At 36.1% G+C, this 26,555-nt stretch overlaps 1 protein-coding gene across 1 annotated transcript in view; it reads right to left on the reverse strand.

Annotated features, from left to right (window-relative positions):
- Nucleotides 1-26,555, reverse strand: part of LOC133784068 (beta-glucosidase 17-like) — a 42,835-nt gene that overhangs the window by 12,804 nt on the left and 3,476 nt on the right. Inside the window, exons 3-5 of the mRNA XM_062223593.1 lie at nucleotides 7,120-7,178; nucleotides 4,481-4,556; nucleotides 3,341-3,418 (exon numbers count right to left, since the gene is read on the reverse strand). Coding sequence (XP_062079577.1) covers nucleotides 3,341-3,418; nucleotides 4,481-4,541 — 139 coding nt within the window. The 5' untranslated portion in view covers nucleotides 4,542-4,556; nucleotides 7,120-7,178. The remainder of the gene's footprint in view (nucleotides 1-3,340; nucleotides 3,419-4,480; nucleotides 4,557-7,119; nucleotides 7,179-26,555) is intronic.

A 26,555-nucleotide genomic window follows, 5' to 3' on the forward strand; every position in this document is an offset into this window, starting at 1 on the left:
CTTATGCTATGGCACTAGGGTGTTTAATGTACATCATGGTCAGCACTAGACCAGACATAGCACATGCTCTAAGCATTCTTAGCAGGTTTATGTCCAACCCCGGATTAGAGCATTGGAATGCTCTTAAGTGGCTACTTAGATATCTAAAGGGAACTACAGAGATGGGACTGAGATACAAGCATATGGATCATAAAGTTACACTTGAATGTTTTGTAGATGCAGACTATGCAGCAAGTAAGGATACAAGGAGGTCAACTACTTCATATGTATTCACAACAAATGGAGATTGCATATGTTGGAAGTCCCAACTACAGTCAGTGGTGTCACTATCAACAACTGAAGCTGAGTTCATGGCCACCACCGAAGCATTCAAAGAGGCAATATGGTTACGAGGAATGCTACAAGAGCTGAAGATGATGAAAGGTAAAGCTAAGATATACTCAGATAGTCAATCTTCAATTCACCTTTGTAAAAATCCAGTATACCACGAAAAGAGCAAACATATTGACATTCGTTTGTTTTGGATAAGAGAAAAGATAGAGGAATATGTGATATCTTTGGACAAGATTGGTACTGAGGATAATCCAGTTGATATAGGAACTAAGGTGCTACCTATGAACAAGTTTAAGCATTTCTTAAACTTGCACAACATTGGTAACTAATGTTGGAACTCTAGGATCACTATCTCTACAAGCGGAATTCTATTTAGGTTGTGATTTGAAGAATCTAGGTGGAATTTGTGGGAGTAGTTTATCCAAATCCCAACTAATTCTGTTAATGGATTGTTTGGTTCTCAACTATCATAACAACCTCATTAACTTTAAGTCATTGGTCTATAAAAGGACATGTGGGATTCACTTGTTGGAAGACACAAAAACAGAGAAGAGAAAAACGAAGAGAGAAGAACACAGTGAAGAGCACTACACAGATGAAGCAACAGAAAAGCTAGATTAGACGAGAGAGCTCAAGTGTGGAAATCAAGATTGAGTATTGAGAAATGTTGTGAGAGCTGGGTTTGGGAAACTGTATTGAGAAGCACAACTATTGGGAAAGTGCTTGCTCAGGGATTGAGAGGAAAACACCTGTGTGATTGAGTGTTTAGAGAGTTTGATCCAATATTGTTCCAAGAAGCTCCATTGAAGTCTTGTACTCATTTTGTTGATTGAATAAAGAAGAGATAGTGGTTCCTAAAACTGGATTAGGTTCAAGATCACATTGATCTTGTTCTGAACCAGTATATATACTTGTGTTGATTTATGCTTTCATACTTTTCGTTTTCTAATTGTTTGATAATTAGTCTTACTGATTTGTGTTCTTAGATTCATCTCTGGTTTCCCGAGATTCATCTGAGGTTCTTGAACTGGAAAATTTATCCTCATTTCCAACATTAACAATTTTGGATTTTAGATATGGATGGTGACGTTCATTAAATGGGTATGGAGAAGAACTCAAGAGAACATGTTTTTTCTTTCAAAAATCTAAATTAATTTGATTTGTTTTATTTTTGGTTTATTTAAGATTTCATTAATTTAGATTGAGTATTATCCTTATTATTCATTATTAATTTTTATTTATGAAAATGTTTTTATAATTTTATTAGTTAAATTAATTTTTTAAATAATAAATCAAATTTCAATGAGCTAGACTAATTGAATGCTCCTACATGTACATTTATGTCAAGCGTTAAATATGTGTACCAACGACTGCATCATTTAGTGGACAAAATGTATTATTGTTGCCAGAAAAAATTAGAGTACTACAATTGAAAAGATTTGAATATTCTCGTCGCCAATTTTCTTATATATTTTTGTTATTTTAGGCTATATGTAATATTTAATCAATAAATTTGGTTGGTTTAATAAATATAATAATATTTTAAATTGTAGTTATTAATTAAAATATAATATTTAATTTGTAGAAATAAATACCCATTTAAATAAATTAGTTATTAAGTATTAATAGAAAGAAAAAGAAAATTGTATACTATTTTAAAGAATTTTTTTTTGGATGGATGTACATCTAATATGGAATATACAAAATTAGTGTTAACCCTCCAAGATGGTCTATGTGAGCTAGTGAATTATTTGTAAGAGCATGCAGGAATCTGAAGATGGGAATGAGAATATGAATACTTTCACATGTTTGGTATTGGATTTGAAATTTTCTAACTTGGGAAACAGTACTCCAAAGATTTTAACTATTCGTGATTTTGGATTCAAGTGAAATTCGCCTAGCATCCTAAGAATGTGAAACACTTTAAAATTATTATTATTTAAAAAATCTTAAAGTAATAATCTGTTAATGACTTATTTTATTTTTGGAGCTTATAATATAAAAATAAATATACATATATCAATCTATAAAATGATGAATAATGTTTGTTTATTAAAAGAAAATGATATATAAAAAGCTTTTTTATCATTATTTTAATTTAAAATAACAAATGGAATGTTATTAAAAATAAAATAATAGTATTTTTGTATTTTTAAAAATTATACTTGATTCTAGTATTCAATAAGTGTATTTTTTTAATTTTGTTAAAAAATATTTTATGAGTAAAATTATTTATAAATTATAATCTAAGAAAAAAATAAGTAATTTTTTAAAATGTCAATTGCTATTTGTGATTATATTATTTATTATTTTGATAAAATATATTATTATATTAATTTTATGGAAATATGAAAATTGATAAATTTATATGCACAACCAAACACAAAAAGTGATATTCCAATGAGATTTTAATGCACAACCAAACTAAGTAATATAAATTTCCACATTATCAAATTACTCTTTTCAATTTTTCGAGTAATATAAAATATGTAAACTCCTCACTCCAAACACTCCTTAAAAATTCAAAAAATATAAATTATTCCGGGAGAAATTAGAGTAGGTATACAATTTTAAAAATCATTTTAATAATGATCGTGTGAGTATATCATTTACATAATTGGTACATCAAACTAATTTACAATTTTACATACCAATTATGTTAAATAATATATTCGATTTAAAAAAAAAACAGAAAAAAAAGTGGGCCCTAATTTATAATGTAAATATATATATAAAAGAATCAATAGTGATTGCCTATATGTACTAAAATTTTAAGGAAAGTTTGAAAAAAAATTATATATGTAAAGTTTTTATTTTATATTAAATATATAATGTAGTATTGAACGAGATAAATCTACTGATTAATTAATTTTAATGATTTATTATTTTAGCTATGTTTATATGAATGTCTTTACTTATCTCTAAAAAAAATGATAAATTAAAGTTGTTTTACTACATATTTATTGTAAAAAAGTTGGAAGTTTAGTTTAAGTAGGGTAAGTATCACCGTTTGCAAGAAGCTCATTGATGACATTGTTGTAAAATTCGACACCAAGTTGGTTTACGCCTCCACTGAGTTTACCTTCTGAAAAAATAAATGAAAGAACAAACATAAGTATTTTAAATCATGTTTCTCGGGATCTGCTAAAATTCAATTAATTATAATATTTTTTCAGTTAAATTTGTCATATATATTTGAATGGCCTCATTCCACTTTAAGTAGATATGTGTTAGGCTCATTAACACCTACACATTCTTAATTTTAATTTAAACGGTTTATATCTCTTTGAACTCTGTATTTTTTTCTATTATCTATTTGGACTCTGTATTTTGATAAATTATTTTTTGAACTCTGTATTTTGTAAAATAATTAAAATAGAATCTTAAACTCAATTTTGATGAAGAAAAAATTGAATATAATACCACAGTTTTTAAGCATAATGATTTTATTTTTGTTCTGAATTGTTAGTTTAGTAAATTATTTGTGATTTTAGTTGAGAAAACATTAGCCAAAATCAGATTTATGGTTCTATTTTAACCATTTTACAAAACATAAAGTCCAAAAAGTAATTTATCAAAACACAGAGTTCAAAGAGGTAATAAAAAAAAATACAGGGTCCAAAAAAATATAAACCCTATTTTAAATAAGTTTATTAGACATTAATTTACATCTCAAAAGATATGATTATGTTATTTTATTGTATAAATTTTGGAATTTGTTCTAAGTTTGAAATTGTAGTAATAATTTTCGTGTAATATAAATTTAGTAATTTTAAAAAATATATATATATTAATTTTTTTTTGTTTAAATTTTAGAAAGGCTTCAAGAAAATTGTTGCCCAAAACTTCAAAATTTATCGGGTGCTGATTATTATTTGTCTTATTACTTTTTCTTTAATCACATCCTCTCTGACAATATTCTCTTAATTTTTCATCCTCATCCTCATTCTCTTTTTTTATTTTATTTTTTTACGAATTTCTAAAATATTTTTTCTACCTTTGTTTTTAAGTTGAAAATATTATCCAAATACATATATTTTTTTAAAAAATTAACTTACAAAATAAAATATGACAAAAAGAGCCCTAATATTTTTAACATAAGACAAAATCAATTAACATTATTTGAAGATAGATATATGAAGCTTACTTGGCAATATCCTAGGCCATGATATTGAGAATCTAAAAGAGTCCAAACCAATCTTCTTCATTAGTTGTATATCTTCCTGTAATATTTTCCAAAAGTAAGAGACGTTATAAAATTGATAAGATATATATATATAAAAGAGAAAACACGTTGTTTTTCACCCAACTAAAAAGATTAGTCAATGTATAACAATCTATTTTGAACCTAATTTTCCGCACTATAAATTATTCATAATTTTCTAAAAAGTTACAGGATACTCTAAATAATTACAAAATACATGATCATAAAAAAAAATTATACCAAAAACTACTCACGAGTTAAGAATATACAAAAACCTCCACCAATAGGACTCTTTTTGAAGCTCTATAATAGAATCTCCCTATGTGTATATATCTATTATATATGAAAAGTGTGTAGATAACAGAAATTCTTGGTTTTAACGGTTTTTTATTTTTTTAATGTTAACTTTAACGGAATATTCTTATATCTAACAGAATATTCTTATATTTAATGGTAGTTTGTAAATATTTATTAAACTTAAATAAAATAAAATAATTAATTAAAGAATTTAAGATAAGATATTTTTTTAGATATTTTACAATAATAATTATTTAAAAATAATAAATAATTAAACAAATTAAAATATGATATTTTTGAGATATTTTACAATGATAATTATTTAAAAATAATAAATTATTAAACAAATTAAAATATAATATTTTTTAGATATTCTACAACGATAATTATTTAAAAATAATAAAATCATACATTTTATAACTTAAAGATTTAATTAAACTTAAACTCACTTACTAGAATAATATCTTAAATATATAATATAATCTAATGTGAATTAGTAACAAATTGTTTTTTTTAAAAAAAACTAACCAGAAACGTAAATTTAAAATACACATATAATATTTAATATTATATTAAACATATAATATATAATCTCTTGTTATCACTCCCAAATTCAAAAACTAGAACAAACATAAACTTAAACAAAAATAAATAAATTATTTAATTAAAATAAAATATTTATTTCAAAATTTATATTACATTAATATAAATTTAATAAAAATAATTAATAAATTCTATAAATAAAACTAAGCAAACGTGCATATTGCACGTTGCTTGTATCTAGTATATATAATAAGTGTGTAGATAACATAAATTATTGGTTTTAACAGTTTCTTATTTTTTTAATGTTAACTTTAACAGAATATTTTTATATTTAATAGAATATTATTATATTTAACGGTAGTTTGTGACTTAAATAAAATAAAATAAAATAAACAATGATATTTTTGAGATATTTTACAATAATAATTAAAATAAGATATTTTTTAGATATTTTATAATGATAATTATTTAAAAATAATAAATAATTAAACAAATTAAAATAAGATATTTTTTAGATATTTTATAATGATAATTATTTTAAAATAATAAATAATTAAACAAATTAAAATATAATGTTTTTGAGATAGTTTACAATGATAATTATTTAAAAATAATAAAATCATACGTTTTATAACTTAAATAAAATTTAATTAAACTTAAACTCACTTATTAGAATAATATCATATTAAACATATAATATAATCTACTATGAATTAGCAACAATTTTTTTTTTTAAACTAGTAAGAAACTTAAATTTAAAATCCACGTATAATATTTTTTTGATGAAACCAAAAATATATTGAATCACAAGCCAATTACAAAAACAAGCTCACAAAGAGCCCCTCTAGCCGAGGAAAAAATTCACGTATAATATTTAATATTACATTAAATATATAATATATAATCTCTTGTTGTCATTCCTAAATTCAAAATTAGAACAAAAATAAATAAATTATTTAATTAAAATAGGATATTTATTTTTAAAATTTATATGACATTATATAAATTTAATAAAAATAATTAATAAATTCTATAAATAAAACTAAGCAAACGTGCATATGCACGTTGTTTGTATCTAGTATATATATATATATATATATGAAATTTCTACTGTGGGTATATGGCTTTTGTCCTCATCGTGGGGTAGGGATGTTTTTATTTTTGGCAAGCGAAAAAATTATAATATAATTTTATTTTATGACGATATACAATGTAATTATTTAGGACCTCCTACTACTTTTCAGAAAATTTTGAATAATTTACGGTGCTCAAAACATGTTTCAAAACAAATTATTTCACTTGAGTATAAAAGAGACTTCAAAACAATCTATTTCATGTTTTTGATACCGTAAATTATTTGGAATTTTACAAAAATTTGTGGGATGTTCTAAATAATTATAATGTACATTGTCATATAAAAAAAATAGATTGTAATATATTCTTGTGCCGAAAATACAAAAATAAGTTGTTTTGATGCTTGATTTATATGCGAGTGAAGCAGATGGTTTTGAAATTTGTTTTCGGTACCGTAAATTATTTAAAATTTTCTAAAAGTTGATTGAATATCTACTATAACTACAATGTACACCGTCATATAAAAAAAAAAAAAAAAAAGATATAATTCCATTATGTACTAAAAATAGAAACCTCTCTAACGGTGGAGACAAAAGCTATCTCCCTACATAAAATTTTCCAATAAATAATTTGAAGATAGAAATTATATTGTTTAATTCGAATGGTACCTTATAACGATGATAAAAATCATCTGCTGCATCTCCATTGCTACGATCCGCTATTTTTTCTGTCATGAATAATATTCACCCATAATAATGTTAATACAGTGATGAGTCAATTTTGACAACAAATGTGAATAGCTTAAGAAATAAATAATTAAATAATGCAGAACTATAATAAACAGTTACAATTATTTCTAATGTATTTGTAAGGTTTTTTTGGCTTAAAAAATAGAATTAAAATATTTATTTACAAATCTATTATATTTTCTAATGGATTATAATATAGAGCAATAAAACAATAGGAACTATGGCGCAGATGAATAATATGGTAGAACAACAAGAGTTTTACATGGTTGAGCAGTTAACTCTGCCTAGTCCACGAGTCAATTTTATTAAGACTTGGAGTTTTCTAGAAATCCTTTAGAGATGAATTCTCCAGAGTTTCTCTCAAGATAACAAAAGATCCGTCCTCTACAAGTGTTCATGATCTCTCTATTTATAGAGAGTTTTCAGAGTTCATTCTCACATACTTCGGGAATATACTCCTGCTTATTAATTGAAAATAATGATAATAAATGTTGTAACTCTTATATACAAGGAAACGTCCTTTGAAGACCAGGAAAACAGATAACAGACTTGTTAATATCCCTTTAATGTCGGGACGTTACAACAATAAATATCTTTAAATGTACAAAGCGTGTTACATCAGATGAGTCATCAAATCTCTGAGATCAGCAATCAACATCGCATCAGTCAAGGTTTACAGACAGGTTACGAACTAGCCATCTTATTCCAAGACCTGCTCAGAGCAGATAAATTCTATCGAGGCTGTCATGATTCGAGCCTACATTCTTTAAGCTCAAACTATTCGATCTGAAGGCACTCGGTAACGGATGTATCCTGATGCTATGCCTTTCGAGCCTGGAAAGAATCTTGAGGTTACATGTCTTCGAGATTGCCATCTTGCCTCGGAGGTTTGACCTTAAACATGTGTTTTATATATCTCGAGCTCATACTTGACGAGTCCAGCTTTCAAGGTCATAATTTCTGGTCTCGAAAACTAGGCGTAACATTTTGCCCCCTCAAAAGTATTTGTTCGAATCCTATGAGAGGGAAACTTTTGAACTACTTCCATTGGGAACAGTACCATCAAATATACACGAGTGTGGACACGCATCAACTGGGTATTGATCACTCAAAGTACTTGAGTACCTTGGAAATCTGCCCACGCCTATCCGTCTGCCATCCTGTATAGTACCATCGAATCAATTGTCCCTGACCGTTGGATCGGATACGAAATATGGCCAACGGCTCAGAACAATTTGGCCTTTGATATTTCCAGGGGCCTATATATACATCCCCATCGTCTTCCCCACTCTACTTTCATTTGTGCTTTCAGAGAAAAAAGAAGAAAAATTCAGAGTTCGATTTGTCCTGGTTCTTGCATGTTCTCCAAACCAAGAAAACAAAATAACATTGGCTTATTCGACTCCATGAGATCGTTCCTGCAAACACTCCTTCGGTCTTCGATTTCTCAGTACCCGCCAGCTTCATTGTGTAAGTATCTGTTATTAACCTCTTATATCCGCATTCATACTATATCTTTGCATGCACGTTTATGCTTCTGTTGCACTTTAGCACTAGGATTTATTTTTGGTCCATTCATTAGTTTAATGCACCAGGATGCTTCGACTGGTGGACATTAGATTCAAACCCAGTTCTTGTGTGAAAAGGTTCAAATATAGTTCCTTTTCTGGGTTTTCAAATCTCAGAGTACATATCTTGCACACCAAGATATCGAGTACAAAATCAAGGTTTTTTAAAAAAAAAAAAAAAAGAACCTTTTTAATAACCGCCACCTTTTTTCCTCGATATTTTGGGATTTCCCATAACATGTCCACCTTCTTTCCTTTCGGTGGTATACACGCTCTGAGATTAGCCTCATCCTTTGAATTGAGCCTGCCTTGTAGCCTCGATCATTCGAGCTTAGGTATTATTTATCTCATTATTTCTTGCTCGCTTTGCCCTCACCCTTTTTCTTTTTTGTTAGATGTCGCAGAATTCGGGAAAGTGGTGGGGGTCAAAGCTCGCGATTCCTTACTCACCATTAGCTTCGAGCCCGGAGTCTCCTTTTACTCGGAACCAGCGCTTAATTCGGGAGCGCGAACTGAGGCGTGAGCAAGAGGACACCCGAGACCACTTCCGACGTCAAATAGATGAGGTCGAAGAAGGGAAAAGTAAAAGACTAAGGGTCGCCCTTTATCCAGATCCGGACACCGTGCCTAGACCGATTCCTCTCAACCCTACGCTCAAAGTAACAATCGCCTTCAAATCGAGTGATCTTCACTTTTCGCTAATGGGGGAACCTTGTACCTCGCAGCCAAGGAGAGAATTTTTTGAGGCCGAGCATTATTGGAGCTCGGTTACGTCGCTAGGTCAGATAACTGATATTCTGGCCTTTCACGGCATAAGATTATAGGGCTCGCTGAGGTGTCGAGCTCCGACCTCCCACGAGCGGAGTTGTCGCGCTCCAAGAGATGGAAATCTTGACAGCAAGCTGAGATACACAGCTTGGAGCCAGGAGCATATAAAGGCAGGGGCAATACTACCTTTGAAGTCTTTTTTCAAGGACTACACGGACTTTGTTGGGCTGGCTCCCTTCCAGCTCAACACCAATTCTTACAGGGTTCTGTCTGCCATGAGGTCGTTGTACCACGAGCTGAAGTGGGCAAGACCTTCACCAGAAGAGATTTTGTATCTCTTTTGCTTGAAAAGTAATCCCTCCTGAGCTTGGGGAAGGGGCGGCTTCTATTACCTTTCGAGCTATCCCAAGGAGCCAAAGTTCTTCGGGGATTTACCCAATCATCCACCAGACTTCAAGAAAGCCTTCTTCTGGACGGATAGCTTTGCTCCATCTAGATATTACTCGTTTAGACGAATTCTTAAGTATCTCAACTTCTTTCTTTTTTGTGCTCGAATTTTTCTTAGGCTCGTATTTAGTTGAAATGTGTTTGATCTTCCAGCCAATTACCATCGCCCTACTCCCACCAAGGAGATGAGGGAGCACAGAGAGACTTTGCTCCAACTTCCCTATGGCAGGAGGTCCCTTTCCTATCTCCTGCATGAAGACAAGCTCTAGGCATACAGCCTTTTGGGGGAGGATCAGTCTACATCTGACTGGTCCAATAAGAAGTACGACCAGTGGGAGCTCGTGCCTCTTCCAACCAGCAACCTTCCTCCGAGGAGAAATGCGAGGCCTCCATCTCCAGCTTAGCGTCGTAGGATTCCACAATCGGGGAATGAGGCCAATGATGAGGCCTCGAGCTCGGGCTCAGATGAACAAGGTACAGTCATCCTTAGCTTGGATTTGTGGTCTCCCTCATTACTTAAACATAAACCCGATAAATTAATATTGTGCGAGGACGATAGAAACCATTTCTATGTATGGTCTTGGGTAGATGAGAAGGTACATAGGTTCGATAGCGGCTCGGTAAATACGACACCATGTATAGCCTGAACGAGGTATGGGACGGAATAGTCGTCCAATATGGGAATAACGACTATAGGGACCTTTCGAGGTTTACATCCACCTATAGGGAAGGTACTCCCCCTGCCTCTTCTGAAGATGGGGGAATTTCGTGGTCGCCGAGCACAAGCTCGGGGGAGAGTTCCAATTAGGTTTCTCTCCACTTGTCTTTTTATCCCTTGTCTGTCTACATCATGTTAAGTTATTTTGTTTTGGGATAACTCATAATGTGGTGTAAATGTGCAGGCAAGATGGACTCCGACCTTGACAGCATCCTGGTGAGTGGCGGAGCCAAGAGGAGTAAGCACCCAAGGGGGTCGCGAAAAACAGACCGGCCTGCTAAGGTCCTTACGAGGACCGAGAAAATGCCTCCTCCCCCAACTCCGATTGCTCCGAGCCCCGTTTTGAGTCCACCTACCCAGGCCGAGATGTCCTCTTCGACCTTACCTCCTGCTCCTCCTGTAATCTAGGTCCATTCCACAATTGGCCTACCTCCGAAGAAACCCTCAGCCTTAAGAACACAGTTGCTTTCGGTTTCTACTCACGTCGATGAGTATGTGATTGACAACTCAGCTGGACCCCACAGAGCTACGCTAGGCTCGGACGTTCTATCTCAGGTGGGCCAGAGTTTTGGTGGCTTTGACGCCTCTCACTGGCAGTTTTTGAACAATGCTCGAGATTGCAATACTCTTTACGAGAAGAGCATCGAGCTTACTGCTGCGGTAACCTTTCTTCTCTTGCTTCTAGCTGTATCTATATTTGGTTCATATGCTGATTTGATTTCTTCGTATGCCAGACTCTTGCTGTCTCTGCTCAACTTAATTACAGGTTGAACCATGAGGTCCACACGAGTATGTCTTTTGCTCAGGAGGCAAAGGATCTCCAACTCAAACTGAGTGACGAGCTCAAGGCCACAAAGGCAAAGGTGGAGGTAGGAGCTGAGGAGCTAAAGGTCAAGACATCCGAGCTTGAAAAGCTAAATGCCCGGCTCGCAGAGCTTGAGAAGGAGAATGCTCGGGCCAAGGAGATCAATACCAAGCTCGAAGAAGAGAAGGCTGCCACGTTCGAGATCATGGAGGGTGAAAAGACTCGTCTTCTTGAAGAGTTTAAGGAGAAGAAGGACTGGGCAGTCGACATGGCCATGTACAGAATCTGGGCCAACAATGTCGACCTCGACACCAGCTTCTTAGGCCCTCTTGAAGCAAAGCTCATGGCTAAATGGCAAGCTCGGCTTAATGAGGAGGAGACCGCTCGGGATGAGGCAGAGGGAGTCAGGGGTGATGCCGATGATGAGAAAGCCAAGGACGATGCTGAGAAGGCCAAGGAGAACGCTTCCTCTTCTTAAATCTTGCCTCGGGGCTGCATCCCTCTGAATCTCTTGTAAAAGTTTTTTATGTTTGATTTTTCATTTTTTATGCCCCCGGGAACAAGACAATTTTACAGCTCGTGAAAGAGCTGCCTTTTATGATATTTGAGATATCATTTTTTGAATTTATTTTAATACATTTGCTTTACATTTCTTGGGTTGAAATATTTTGCGCATTTTATATTAAAGTGTCATATATGCATGTTTATTCATAAAAACATAGTTTGGATTTAAGCTCGAGGTTCAGTGCATTCATGCACAGTTTGCTCAAAATATCCGTTTCCGATCTCGTTATTTTATCAAGGTCGGCAATTATTTTTACCATGCACCCGAAAGTACTTATATGGTGTGTAATGCAAATGGTTTAGTTATATTTTACTTTTTTAGTTACTTTTTCTCGTCATCGGGTAGCTCCCCGAGGTTATGAGGTCAAAACTATTGTTTTGGAAGATACTCCAGCCTCGATCTCGACTTAACGCGAAGTGGGTTATGCTCCAACTTACTGTCGATTAGTTTTAGCTGGTTTGTTCCAAACCTAGTAAGGTTGTATTTGGTTTGTAATCCATACACTTATATTTTGATCTCTTGATAATTTGATTATGTTCAGACTTTCTTATCTCGCGCATTTGGTTACGTCCAAACACTTGTATGTTTTTGATAGTTTGGTTATATCCAAACTATCTTAGCTCGCACATTTGGTTATATCCAAACACTTGTATGTTTTTGATAGTTTGGTTATATCCAAACTATCTTAGCTCGCGCATTTGGTTATATCCAAACACTTGTATGTTTTTTCGTATATGCTATTTTATTTTTTCGAGCTGATGGTATATATACCGCTAATGCCCCCTTAATATCCTATGAATGTGACCATAGGTTATTAAATTAAGAGAGATTGCAAAAAATACAGCATATTAAAACGAAATCAAACTTTATTTGAAAAATTCAAAAATAGAAAAACAGTACAGATAAACAAGCATGATTATAGGCAACATCCTTCCTACACTATTGATAGTAAGGTCGTAGGTGTTTGCCATTCCATGCTCGTGGTACCAGACTTCCATCCAATCTTGCCAACTTGTACACGTCGGCTCGGATGACTGATTCTATCTGATAAGGTCCTTCCCAATTTGGCCCGAGCACGCCAGCTGCTGGATCCCGTGTTGCCAAGAATACACGCCTCAACACCAAATCTCCTACGCCGAATTTTCTATCTCGAACTCTTTTGTTGAAGTACCGGGTAGCTCGCTGTTGGTATGCAGCATTTTTTAATTGAGCTTCGTTCCTTCTTTCTTCAATTAGGTCCAGAGTTTCTTTGAGCTGAGAGTGGTTCGAGGTTTGATCATAAGCAAGGGCTTGAATTGTGGGAATTTCGACCTCGATTGGCAACATAGCCTCGCAACCATACGCTAAAGATAATGGGGTGTGTCTTGTTGATGTACGGGCCGTGGTCTTATACGCCCATAGAACTTGGGGCAATTCTTCGGGCCATCTTCCTTTAGCTTCTTCCAACTTTTTCTTTAGCGAACTCTTTAGGGTCTTATTTACAGCTTCGACCTGGCCATTTTCCTGGGGATGGGCCACCGATGAGAAGCTCTTTATTATCCCATTTTTTCGCAAAAGTTGGTAAACAGATCGCTGTCGAATTGGGCACTGTTATCGGACACAATCTTCCTTGGCATCCCATATCGGCATATGATGTTCTTCACCACGAAGTCAAGGACTTTCTTTGAGGTTATTGTCGCCAAAGGTTCGGCTTCAGTCCACTTCGTGAAGTAATCTACGGCGACTACTGCGTATTTTACTTTGCCCTTGCCAGTCAGCAGTGAGCCTATGAGGTCGATTCCCCAGACCGCAAATGGCCACGGGGAGGTCATCATAGTTAGCTCGGATGGTGGAGCTCGAGGAATTGTGGCGAACCGTTGGCACTTATCACACCTCTTGATGTAGTCAAACGAATCTGATTTGATGGTAGGCTAGAAGTATCCCTGACATATGATCTTCTTGGACAGGCTATGCCCCCTAGTATGGTCTCCATAGAACCCTTCATGAATTTCTTCTATGATTGTCTTAGCTTCGGGTGGGGTCACACACCGGAGTAGCGGCATGGAATATCCTCTTCTATACAGCTTTCCTTCTACAATGGTATACCTAGGGATTTGATACATCAATTTTCGAGCCTTGGTCCTTTCTTCTAGGAGAACACCGGTCTCAAGGTATTCAACTATCGAAGTCATCCAGGTTGGCTCAGAATTGACCATGCACACATCCTTCTGTTCTGACTCGTCTATACTGGGCGTCGTGAGATGTTCGATTGGCACGACATTCAGTTCGTCATTCTCAGTAGAGGTAGAAAGCTTGGCTAAGGCGTCTGCGTTAGAGTTCTATTCTCAGGGGACCTGTTCTATCGCATAGAACTCGAAATGCTCCAATGCCGATTTTTCCTTTTCTAAATATGATGCCATTCTCGTACCACGAGCCTGGTACTCTCCCAAAATTTTATTAACCACCAGATGGGAGTCGTTGTAGCAATGTATGGCTTTGGCTTTGAGCTCCTTGGCTATGCGGAGTCCTGCCAGTAGAGCCTCGTACTCGGCCTTGTTATTTGACGCGTCGAAGTCAAATCTTAAGGCAGAGTGAAATTGGCTTCCTGCAGGGGTGATCAAGTTTCTGCTTGAGTTACAGAATTATTTAAAAATGAATAAACCTCAATTCCAAGAAATCATATTTTCTACCAAGACATTTACTGAAGAAGCAGAAGCCCTTTTGAAACAAGCTATTCAAGAACAGATGGAGCGTTTTCTCCTTCAAGAACAAATCTAAATAAATTGATCTTTTTAAATCCGTAAATCTACATATATTAAGTAAGAAGTTTACTCCTGATCCCGATCCATTTTCATTAGAAGACCCGTCAACATAAAGTTTCCACAGCTCGCGGGTCGAGGTTATATCTTTATCGTTGGCCACGCCAGTGCATTCCACTATGAAGTCTGCCAAGGCCTATCCCCTTATGGTCGTCCTTGGATGATAAGTGATCTCAAATTTTCCGAGTTCAACGGCCCATTTGAGCAGTCGACCTGAGGCTTCTGGCTTGGACAAGACTTGTCTTAGTGGTTGATCAGTAAGTACATGGATGGGGTGCGCCTGAAAATAGGGTCGGAGCTTTCGAGATGAGTGAATTAGGCTGAGAGCTAACTTCTCCATCAAGGGATATCTTGATTCTGCCCCCAGTAACCTTTTACTGACGTAATACACGGGCCTTTGCACATTTTCTTCTTCCCGCACGAGTACCGCGCTTATGGCGTGCTCGGTCGTGGCAAGGTACAGGTACAGAACTTCTCCCGTAATGAGTTTTGACAAGATGGGGGGTTCTACGAGGTGTTTCTTGAGTTCTTGAAAAGCCAACTCGCATTCCTCCGTCCATTCGAATTTCTTGCCTCCCCTCAAAAGGTTGAAAAATGGAAGGCACCAGTCCGTAGATTTCGAGATAAACCTACTTAGCGCTGCCATCCTGCCAGTCAAACTTTGGACATCTTTATGCTTCTGAGGTGAGGGCATAATAATCAGAGCCTGGATTTTATCTGGATTAGCTTCTATTCCCTGAGCATTCACAATGAATCCCAGGAATTTTTCTGAAGACACTCTGAAAGCACTTTTGAGGATTGAGTTTCGTGTTATATCTCTGTAACACGGCGAAGCATTCTTCGAGGTTATCCACATGGTTATTATTAAGTTGAGATTTAACTAACATATCGTCAACATAAACTTCCATGTTATTACCTATTTGTTCGAAGAACATCATGTTCACGAGTCGCTCGTAAATGGCTCCAGCATTTTTGAGCCCGAATGGCATGACGTTATAACAATACTGCCCTTTGTCTGTTATGAAACTCGTATGCTCTTGGTCAGGGGCATGCATGGAAATCTGGTTATATTCAGAATAGGCATTTATGAACGACATGAGTCCATGCCCTGTCGTGGCATCCAAGAGCTGGTTGATCCGTGGTAAAGGGAAGCAGTCCTTAGGACAGGCTTGTTAAGGTCCGAGTAGTTAATACAGGTCTGCCATGTCCCGTTAGGCTTCGGGACTAGTACCAGGTTGGCTACCCAATCGGGGTAAAAAGTGTCCCTGATGAATTGGTTTGCTTTTAACCTATTGACTTACTCTTTAAGGACCTTCTTCCTATCGTCATCCAGTAGTATTTGCTTTTGCTGCTTCGGCGGGAAGCTTTTGTCGATATTTAACGCGTGGCTCACCACATTTGGACTTATCCCTATCATTTCCAAATGTGACCATGTGAAGACATCCTGGTTCTTCTTCAAAAAGAAAATTAATTGCTATTTGGTTTCTTCAGGGAGATTTTTCCCAACCTTTACTATTTTCAGGGGGTCTGCTTCTTCGAGCCTGATTTCTTCGAGCTCTTCCAGTGGTTTGAGATCAGCTCTTTCCTCTATTCTTGGATCGATTTCCTCATCTATTCAAAGACTGTCCTGTCTTTGTTCTAAATAACAACGAGTGCTTGTGCTCTCATCTGCTTCTTTCCTCTTATGGAAATGCTATAGCATCCCCTTCCGGCTAACTGGTCTCCCTTCAGTGTCCTGATGCCACTAGAAGTCGGGAACTTGATGGCCAAATGCCTTACAGACGAGACTGCCCCCAGCCCTACTAGGGCGGGTCTCCCGAGCAGCACGTTGTAGACCGATGGTAGGTCCACTACTACGAACTCCATCATCTTGGTTGTTGAGACTGGGTAGTCTCCCAAGGTCACAGGGAGTTCAATGGACCCCATACAAGCAATCCCTTCTCCTGAAAAATCGTATAGCGTCGTTGCACAAGCTTTTAGGTCATGAAGCGTGAGTCCCATCTTTTCTAAGGTGGCCTTATAGAGAATGTTCACTGAGCTCCCATTGTCAATGAGAATTTAGTGAACCCTCTTGTTCACGAGCTAGAGAGTGATGACTAGTGGGTCATTGTGAGGAAACTGAACATGGGACGCATCGTCCTTAGTAAAGGTTATAGGCTGAGATTCAACCTTTTGGTATTTTGGAGCTCTGGGTTCGGGTTCATAAGGGGACCCGTCCCTAGTTTTCAGCTCGTTCACATATCGCTTTTGGGCGTTCTTTCCCGATCCTGCAAGGTGAGGCCCGCTCGAGATGGTTACCACATCTTCTCCATCAATCAGAGGGGGTCTCTTTTCTTCCCTAGCCCAGAAATTGTTGTTTTGGGCAGGCGGCAGTGCAGCTGTCCTTTGGCTGGTAGAAGCCTGATTATTGTTTTGGTTCCTGACATACTGCTTGAAGTATCCTCTCGAGATCAGACCTTCGATCTCATCCTTCAATTGTCTGCACTCATCAGTAGTGTGCCCAGTATCTCTGTGAAATCGACAGTATTTACTGGAGTCTCTCTTGGACTTTTGGTTTCTCATGGGGTCTGGACGCCTGAAAGGGACCTGGTTTTCATTAGCAAGGTAAATATTCTCCCGAGACTCGTTGAGCTCGGTGTACACCTTGTACACGGAGAAATACCTTTCCCCTTTATTCTTCTTTCCCCCTTCTGCCTCGGGGTTACTTCCTTCATTCTTCTTCCTTTTGGAAGGGTTTTCTGTAGGGGGTTTCGAGGCTGATGGGTTTGCCGAGGTCCAGGCAGATTTTATGTTTGTCGTTGTAGTTATTGGCTGAGAGGTCATATTCAGTGTTGACCTCGCCTCTTTTACAGTGACAAGCCTTTAAGCTCGCCTATTAAACTCGGTTATTGACCTCACAGGCTTCCTCTGTATATCTTCCTAGAGGGGACTTCCCGGCATTACCCCAGCTCGGACGGCCATTAAATGACCACTGTCGTCTACATCCCAAGCTCAGGTGACTTCCAGATTGAATCTTGTAAGGTAGCTTTTCAGCGTTTCATTTGGTTGTTGCCGGACATTGGTCAGGTCCGATGGCTTTAAATTGCTTATCCCGATCATGGCTTTAAATTGCTTCTTGAAATATTTTGACAACTGATCCCAAGAAGTGATTGAATGCCTCATATATTTTTTGAACCAGTTTTTCGCTGGTCCTATAAGCGATGAAATAGCATGCATCTGAGCTCATAACCCACATTACTTGCTCTCATTATAGTGTTAAATGTACTTAAATGACTGTACGGGTCGGATTTCCCTTCAAAAGGTGGGACATGAGGAATCCGAAACCCTTGAGGAAATGGAGTGTTGGAAATGTGGGGAGCAAATGGTTCGAGCTCCTCATCAGAATCTTCGTCCCGATTCTGACCTCGCTCATTCTATAAGAGCCTAAATGCTCTTTCTAGTTGATCAATTCTTTCCTGAACTAGATCCACAGGGGGTCTTGCCTGAAATTGGTTATCATTGATCACAATTCCAGGCTCACGCCTTCGCATGGGATCCTTGCGTCCATTTAGGCGATCTCTCAGGTTTGGGTTTGAGGGATTACCACTACCCCGATTTTAATTTAGGTGTTCCCGCAGGTCAGGGTGGTTCCTTTGGCTCACAGTATTTCTGCATCCTTGATCATACATACTAACTAATCTGGTGTCCCCTGATTCATCGCTGGAGAGGCTCATCGCATGATTATTTCGAGATGGATTCTTTTCAGGCTGCCTCGTCTCTACAGTACGAGATTGAGACATTTGGCTTCTCGTAGGCTGGGCACCTCTCCATTCTCTAGCAGCTTCTCCATTCCAATGCTTCCACCCAGCCCGCCTTTCCCTATCACCCTGAGTCGGTTGTGTATTTCTCCGAGGCGGTGAGGGATATCTTATTGGCGATGGAGGGAACCGTATGGGTGATGGTGGCTGCCACCCATTTCGGGGTCTGGATGGTCCCGAGTTCGCTTGTGTCGGCTCGGTAACATTCTGTGTGTTACCAGGATTCTAAGTCCGAGCCTCTGCAGGGGCTCGGTTATTCCCAGTTTCAACTGGTAACTCTGCAGTTGAGTTAACTGAAGCTTTAGCCCGGGTGTTTCTTCGGGGCCTCGAGGGAGCAGGCTGTTCTGCCGGTGGCGGAGGTTGCTCCATCCTTCTTGTGGCAACGCTTTTGCGAGGTCGCCCACGAGGCCTGCGGGGAGGAACATGAACGTCTCGCGGAGGTGGGGCTTGGACCTCAGGCGGAGGTTGGGGCTGAGCCGCCTGCGCTTCTGCAGCTAATCTAGCCAGCTCCTCGTTACGCTTCTTGGCCTCAGCCAACTGTTTTCTTAACTGTCGGTTTTCGAGTTCCATAATGGGGACATACCACTCAGGATTATAATACTTGTCCTCGTCGTCCCTGGGAGCCGGAGGTGCCGGAGGTCCTCGAGAATCGGAGGACTCACTTCTCTCTTCTGGTTCTGGATTCTTCATCGGCTGCTTCCCAGGGCGATGTGGATAGTTTTCTTCAGGAATATTCTGATCACTTGCAGTCATAGCTAATAAGGGATTGTACTGCTTAAGGCTCTCAATGAAAGCACCAAACTGTTGACGCCATTTTTTGTCAACTTAAAATGTAGAGCAATTAAACAATAGGAACTATGGCGCAGATGAATAATATGGTAGAACAACAAGAGTTTTACGTGGTTCAGCAGTTAACTCTGCCTAGTCCACGAGTCAATTTTATTAAGACTTGGAGTTTTCTGGAAATCCTTCAGAGATGAATTCTCCAGAGTTTCTCTCAAGAAAGCAAAAGATCCGTCCTCTACAAGTGTTCATGACCTCTCTATTTATAGAGAGTTTTCAGAGTTCATTCCCACATACTTCGGGAAAATACTCCTTCTTATTAATTGAAAATAATGATAATAAATGTTGTAACTCCTATATACAAGGAAACGTCCCCTGAAGACCATGAAAACAGATAACAGACTTGTTAATATCCATTTAATGTCAGGACGTTACAACAATAAATATCTTTAAATGTACAAAGCGTGTTACATTAGATGATTCATCAAATCTCCAAGATCAGCAATCAACATCGCATCACTCAAGGTTTACAGACAGGTTACGAACTGACCATCTTATTCAATGACCTACTCATAGTAGATAAATTCTATCGAGGTTGTCATGATTCGAGCCTACATTCTTTAAGCTCGGACTATTCGATCTGAAGGCACTCGGTAACGGATGTATCCCGATGCTATGACTTTCGAGCCTGGAAAAAATCTCGAGGTTACATGTCTTCGAGATTGCCATCTTGCCTCGGAGGTTTGACCTTAAACATGTGTTTTATATATTTCGAGCTCATACTTGACGAGTCCAGCTTTCGAGGTCATAATTTCTGGTCTCGAAAACTGGGCGTAACAGATTATATATTTTCGTTGTTTTATGGTTTGTTTCTCCTTTATTGTGCTTAATTGTTTACTTCCTTACTTTTATATATACTTTGTAATTTAGTAGTTGTACTATTTGTTTGCCTGGTCACTCATTTTCTACCTAAATTTTCTATAAAATTTAAAATTATGAAGAAAAAATATGAAGAAACTTTTTTAATATTATTTAATCATATGTTTACCTATAAGTAAAAAAGTTTCATATTAAAAATAAAAATATTTCTCCACTTCTACACTCTACTATATAAAAATATAATTTTTATTTTTTAAAAAAAAAGTCATTTAAAAGGGCGTTTCTTCTTCATTGATAATTAATAAAAAAAAAATTATTTTAAAAATAAGTTATTATTAATTTTTTTTAAAATGATTTTTATTTATTTTTTCTAATTTAAAATCAACTAATTAATAAAAAATATTTTTTTAACAGTCACGTCATCAAATCAATGTTATTTTGGATGGAATGGGCAAAAATGTTATAGCTCGGGAGTATTTTTGCCAAGCAAACAAATTTGGGGCAAAAATATACAAGTGCTATAGTTTAGGGAGAATAATATTTTGTCCAAAATAAAAAGTAATTTTTTTTAGAATAAGTAAAATTTAAAGGAAAAATTGATGTTTTATGCATCATTGTATACCATATTTTTTCACTAGGCCAACCTTAAAGATTATCACAAAATTATGTCATTTTTGAAAAATTAGACAAAATTGCCCCTGCCATTTGAAAGTCATCTCTCTCCTTAACTTCTCTCTACCTACAACAATATTAAATAAAAAATAGAAAAGAAATATCAGCCATTAACAACACCATTGAAACACCTACACATTATCACCATTAAAGCATCCATAATTAAAAAAAAAAAATCAATGATTCCAAATCTATTTCAACACTCAAACGGAATAAACTATTCACCTAATACTTTAATTTATGGATGTCTAATCCATCGTTAGGAATCGTTAAGCATCGTTTTTAGCCTAAAAACTATGTTTTCAAGCCACTGTCGTTATTGCATCATTAATGCATCGTTAGTCATTGTTAAGCATCATTTTGTGGCCTAAAACTATGCTTTCAAGCCATCGTTATTACTACATTGTTAGTGCATCGTTAGACATTGTTAAGCATCATTTTTTTGCCTAAAAATTATGTTTTCAAACCACCATCGCCATTGCATCGTCAAGCATCGTTTTCGCCTAAAAGTAATGTTTTCAAGCCATCATCGTTAGTGCATCGTTAATCCATCGGCAAAGCATTGTTAGGCATTGTTTTGTTTTTTTTTTTTTGCAATTTTTTAAGTTTTAGATCTGAAAAAATGGCAAACAAAACCAAAAAAAATATTGTACATATGTCTTCAAAATCCATAAATTATTGTTTTAGGTGGATATTTTATTCCGCTTGAGTTTTGAAATGGATTTTGAATCATTAATTTTTTTTTTAATTATGGGTGAAGAAAAATGATTTTTAGCGGCGACAATAAGTTGCCCCTAATAATACTCATATTAGCAGTGGCAAAGCATGGTCGTCGTTGATGTATCATCAGATATATTTTTTTAATTTAAATATTATTAGCAGGGACAAATTGATTATTAGCGGCGACACACATCGCTCTTAATAAATTCAAAAATACTAAAAAAATGTGGAAAATTTCCCACCAAAATATTTTAGTTGAGCATCAGTGGCGACACATAGAATATTAGGGGCGACACGTGTGGCCCCTAATAGCCGCCACGTGTTAAAAATTTATATGGGCGACAATATTACACACGATATACCTCAAAGCCCCATCAGTTTTTGCCATAAACTCACATCTTTCCCCCTCTCCTCATTCTCTGCCGCCCCAGCCCACCCCCCGCCACCCACCCAGGCCGTCGCCTAACCCGCCGCCGCCCACCCCCGAGCCGCCCCAACCCACCCCGTCGCCCTCCCTCTCCCTCTATATTTCTTTCAATCTCTCTCTCTCTCTCACCTCACCCAGCCCGCGCTGCTCATCCCCGTTGCTGCCCCACCCCGTGCCGCCCCTATCCCTCTCCCTCTCCCACTCAGTATGTCTATATATATATTTTTTAAATTATATATGTTTTTATTTTATATATATATTTTTTATTTATTTATTTATTTTTATTTAGTTTTAAATATATGTATATATATGTGTGTGGTTGTGTATATAACCATGTATATGTGTATAAATATATATATGTGATCGCATATATGTATATATATTTATATGTATGTGTGTATATATATAATATTTTTATTTATTTCTTATTATTTTATGTGTGTATTTATATATATGTGTATTTTTCTGTTATTTCTGTTAATTTATATATATGTGTATTTGACTATATATATTTATATGTATGTGTATGTGTGTGATCGTGTGTGTGTTTGTGTATGTATTTGATTATATAATTATATATATGTGTATGTTTATGCATATATATATATATGTATATGTATTTATTTATATATATGTGTGTTTATATATATATATATTTGTGTATGTTTGACTGTGTGTTTATATATATATATGTGAGGAGTATATATATAATATATATTTTATGTGTTATAATTTAATTTAATTTTATTCTTAGGAGAAAATAAATTGGTGTAATTTTTGGAGCCTTTTATTAATGGTATGTATATATTATTGTTTGTCTTATTATTATTATTATTATTGTCCATATTGTACTATTGTTAGAGGAGTTTGAATATCATAAATATTCATCCATAGTGAAGTAGGTTCTAAAATACATATTGTGTGCTGCGGTGATAACGGAATGTTATGAACTTATATGTATTAGTGAAGTAGGTTCTGTGAAATTTGTGTGTGTTGCGGAGATATAAGGAAGAAACTCATTGTGTGTTGTTTGAATTATTGCTTTTATCTATTTACATATGGATAGGTCATTAGTATAGGGGAGATGCTGCCCAATTTTTGGTAAATTTATAGGGTCAAGAGAGGGTTGTGGGTCGAGATAGGATCTTTATAGGGTCAGGGGTCAGGATAAAGTCTTTATATGGTCAGGATATGGTCTTTATAGGGTCAGGATAAGCGAGATTGGGGTTCGAGATAGGGTCTTTATAGGGACGGGATAAGGTTGGGGGTCGAGATAGGGTCTTTATAGGGTCGCGATAAGGTCGGGGGTCGAGATAAGGTCTTTATAAGGTCAGGATAGGGTCAGGGTCGAGATAGGATCTTATAGGGTTGGAGGTCGGGATAGGGTCTTTATAGGGTCGGGATAAAGTTGGGTGTTGGGATAGGGTCAGGATAGGGTCGGGGGTCGGGATATAGTCTTTATAGGGTCGGGATAGGGTCGGGGTTGGGATATGGTCTTTATAAGGTCGAGATATGGTTCATAGGGTCAAGATAATGTTGGGGGTCAGGATAGGGTCAGGATAGGGTGGGGATAGGGTCGAGGATGGGGATATAGTCTTTGTAGGGTCTGGATAGGGTTCATAGGGTCGGGATAATGTCGGGGATCGGGATAGGATATGATGGTTATTATTGTTATTATTTCTAATAACAAAAAAAAGTGTTATTATTTCTAATAACGAAAAGTCATAGACATAGACCTAATGGATGCCTTGGGGATAGTAATCTGAGTCAATGTATTCTTCTAGCATTCCTCATTTTTTTCAAGATGTTTCTTCAAATTTCTTGAAAAAATTGGGAGTACTAGATGTCTTATTTTATTTCATGTTAACTTTTTTTTATAAAATAAAATAAAATTGGTAAACACGCTCACCAACCAACTCAACTAATTGACTTAATTAATATTTTAAAATTGTATGTTCTTATATTTACCATAGATGGCAATTGATAAGAGTTGGATGAAATTGAGAAATTGTGCATGTGATGCTTATTGGATTGGTCTCCAAAATTTCATGAATAAGTGAATCATAGGCAAGTTTGGGATATTCTAGACAATTTTGATCAGATTGCTGATATTGATGTTGTACATGATACAAACTCATTCAATTTCGTATTGACTATTGAGCATGGGGAGTTGGTTGTTCAACAATCTAATCAACCAGCAACATTCATAGGCACCGTCCCTCGACCTTATTCCACTGCTCAAGACACTGATGATTTTATTAATGATGATGAAGAAGAAGTCGAACACGTAGAAGAAGCCGATGACGAGGATGATTTACTTGTTGACCTTAGTGATGATGATAACACCAATCATGTTTCACCAATAGATGTTAATTTGATAAATGATGACATTGACTATTGTACTTAGTTCTTGTATCTGTACAAGAAAAAAAATTATATTTAAATAATTATATATCAGAAATGTTGAATGATTTATGGAATTATGGATTTGTTATGTTGTGGATTTGTAATCAGAAATGTTAAATAATAATTTTGTAGTGATTACAACTATATATTCATAAATAATATATATTTGATATTCATACTAACAAACAAATTTGGTCATATTTAGTTTAAAGATGTCAGCAGATGTAGCTTCATATCATGACAGAGATGGTGGTGGTCAAGATCCACCAGATCCTACTACGATCCCATCCAGTTGCCAGTTAGATATTTTAAAATTTATTCTTTATTTATTTCTAATTAGACTTTATTATACAACATACTAAATTATATGATGCACTTATTTAAAACAATACAATAGCTCCACCAAAGAGAAAAGGTCGTGGGCTTGCTGCTGGGAAAAATTTAGACGATAGAAGGCGAGAAGCTGGACATCCATTCCCTATAGTGGTTGACCCTATCGCTTACAAGATTATGGGAACGGAACATGCTAATTTTGTCCGTCTTTTGGGCACCCAAGTCACATCAACAGTTCTAGGATATTACAAGGATTGGACTAGTGTCCCAAAACGGTATAAGGATAATGTCATTAGTAAAGTGAAGTTAAATTTTTTAGAATTTACTTTAATAATAATTGTATTATAATTCCAGCACGATTAACATGTTTTCTCTTGATTGTAGCACATCTATCAAATAGATGTGTGGCCAAATTATACCACCCTCATTGACAGTATCGATGCTGAGATGGCTGAGAGATATTGAGATATGAAAACTAAGAGGCATGCCCACTTTAAAAAGATCTGCAAAGAACCATATGATTGGGACGAGGTCCTAAAGAATCCACCCAAAGATGTCAACGCCGATGAGTGGAAACAAATTTGTGAGTTTTTCAGGAGTCCATAGTTTATTGTGTGCTCGGTGAAGATCAAAATAAACCGAGACCAAATGAAATACTCTACAATACAAGGCATGAAATCATTAGCGGCCACTCGTCACGAAAAAAAGTAAGTGAAATATTAACTTAATTAAGTTGTATGAATTTATAAGTTCTCTAACATTCTAATTTTCTTTATTAGTTGAACCCAAACCTAATTAAGGAATGGAAGGAGTATCACTAGACAAAGAAGAACAATAATTTTGTCAACGAGGATGCTGAATGAGATTATGTAAGTTTAACTTTATTATCAATTCATATAATTATATTTTTCTTAAAAAAAAAAAAACAGGTTAAGTTGAAGTCAACTCTTGAAGCTGAGACTCAGCACACAATTGAATTTGGTACTGATGATTCTTCCTCGGTCGATCAAATGAAGATACTAAGTCAGGTTCTTGGTGAAAGGCGGGGCCACCAGTGAGGATTTGGCCGCAAATTAAAGGGAAAAGCGTTCACCTGTCCCTCTCAAAACACTCAGTCTCAGGCACCACCTCAACAGTCGACTGATGAAATGCGTGAATTGGTTGACATTGTGAAGGTCATGAATGAACAGCTTCAATATGTGTATCAGGAGCTTCCACTTGAAAAACTTCCGGCAACAAACATACATATCAGCAGTTTTTCGAGAAGTATGTAGGCTTGTCTTCTGAAACTCAGACACACCACACATCTCAAGCTTCAGCTTCTTAGCCTTCACCAGGCCATCCCGACACGCCTGCACAAATTTTGCCATCTCAACCTTCGATCCAACCATATATGCAATGGTCGATGCCTCCGTACCCTCAGGCTTATAATGCTTATATGAGCGGACCTTTGTCCCAACCCCCGGCTCCTCATATGAGTGGGTCATTGTCTCAACCTTCGCCTTATCCGTATCCATACATGTATGGACATGGAAGATCATTGTTACCTCCATAGTATCCATGGGCGATGCCTCCGTACACACCATAGGCACCACAACCACTGCAAGCACCAGAAGAATGAGACAATACAGAGCCGAGAGTTGAGATGTTTTATATATTATTGTATTAA

This window comes from Humulus lupulus, chromosome 6 (genome assembly GCF_963169125.1).
Source record: "Humulus lupulus chromosome 6, drHumLupu1.1, whole genome shotgun sequence".
Lineage (NCBI taxonomy): Eukaryota > Viridiplantae > Streptophyta > Magnoliopsida > Rosales > Cannabaceae > Humulus > Humulus lupulus.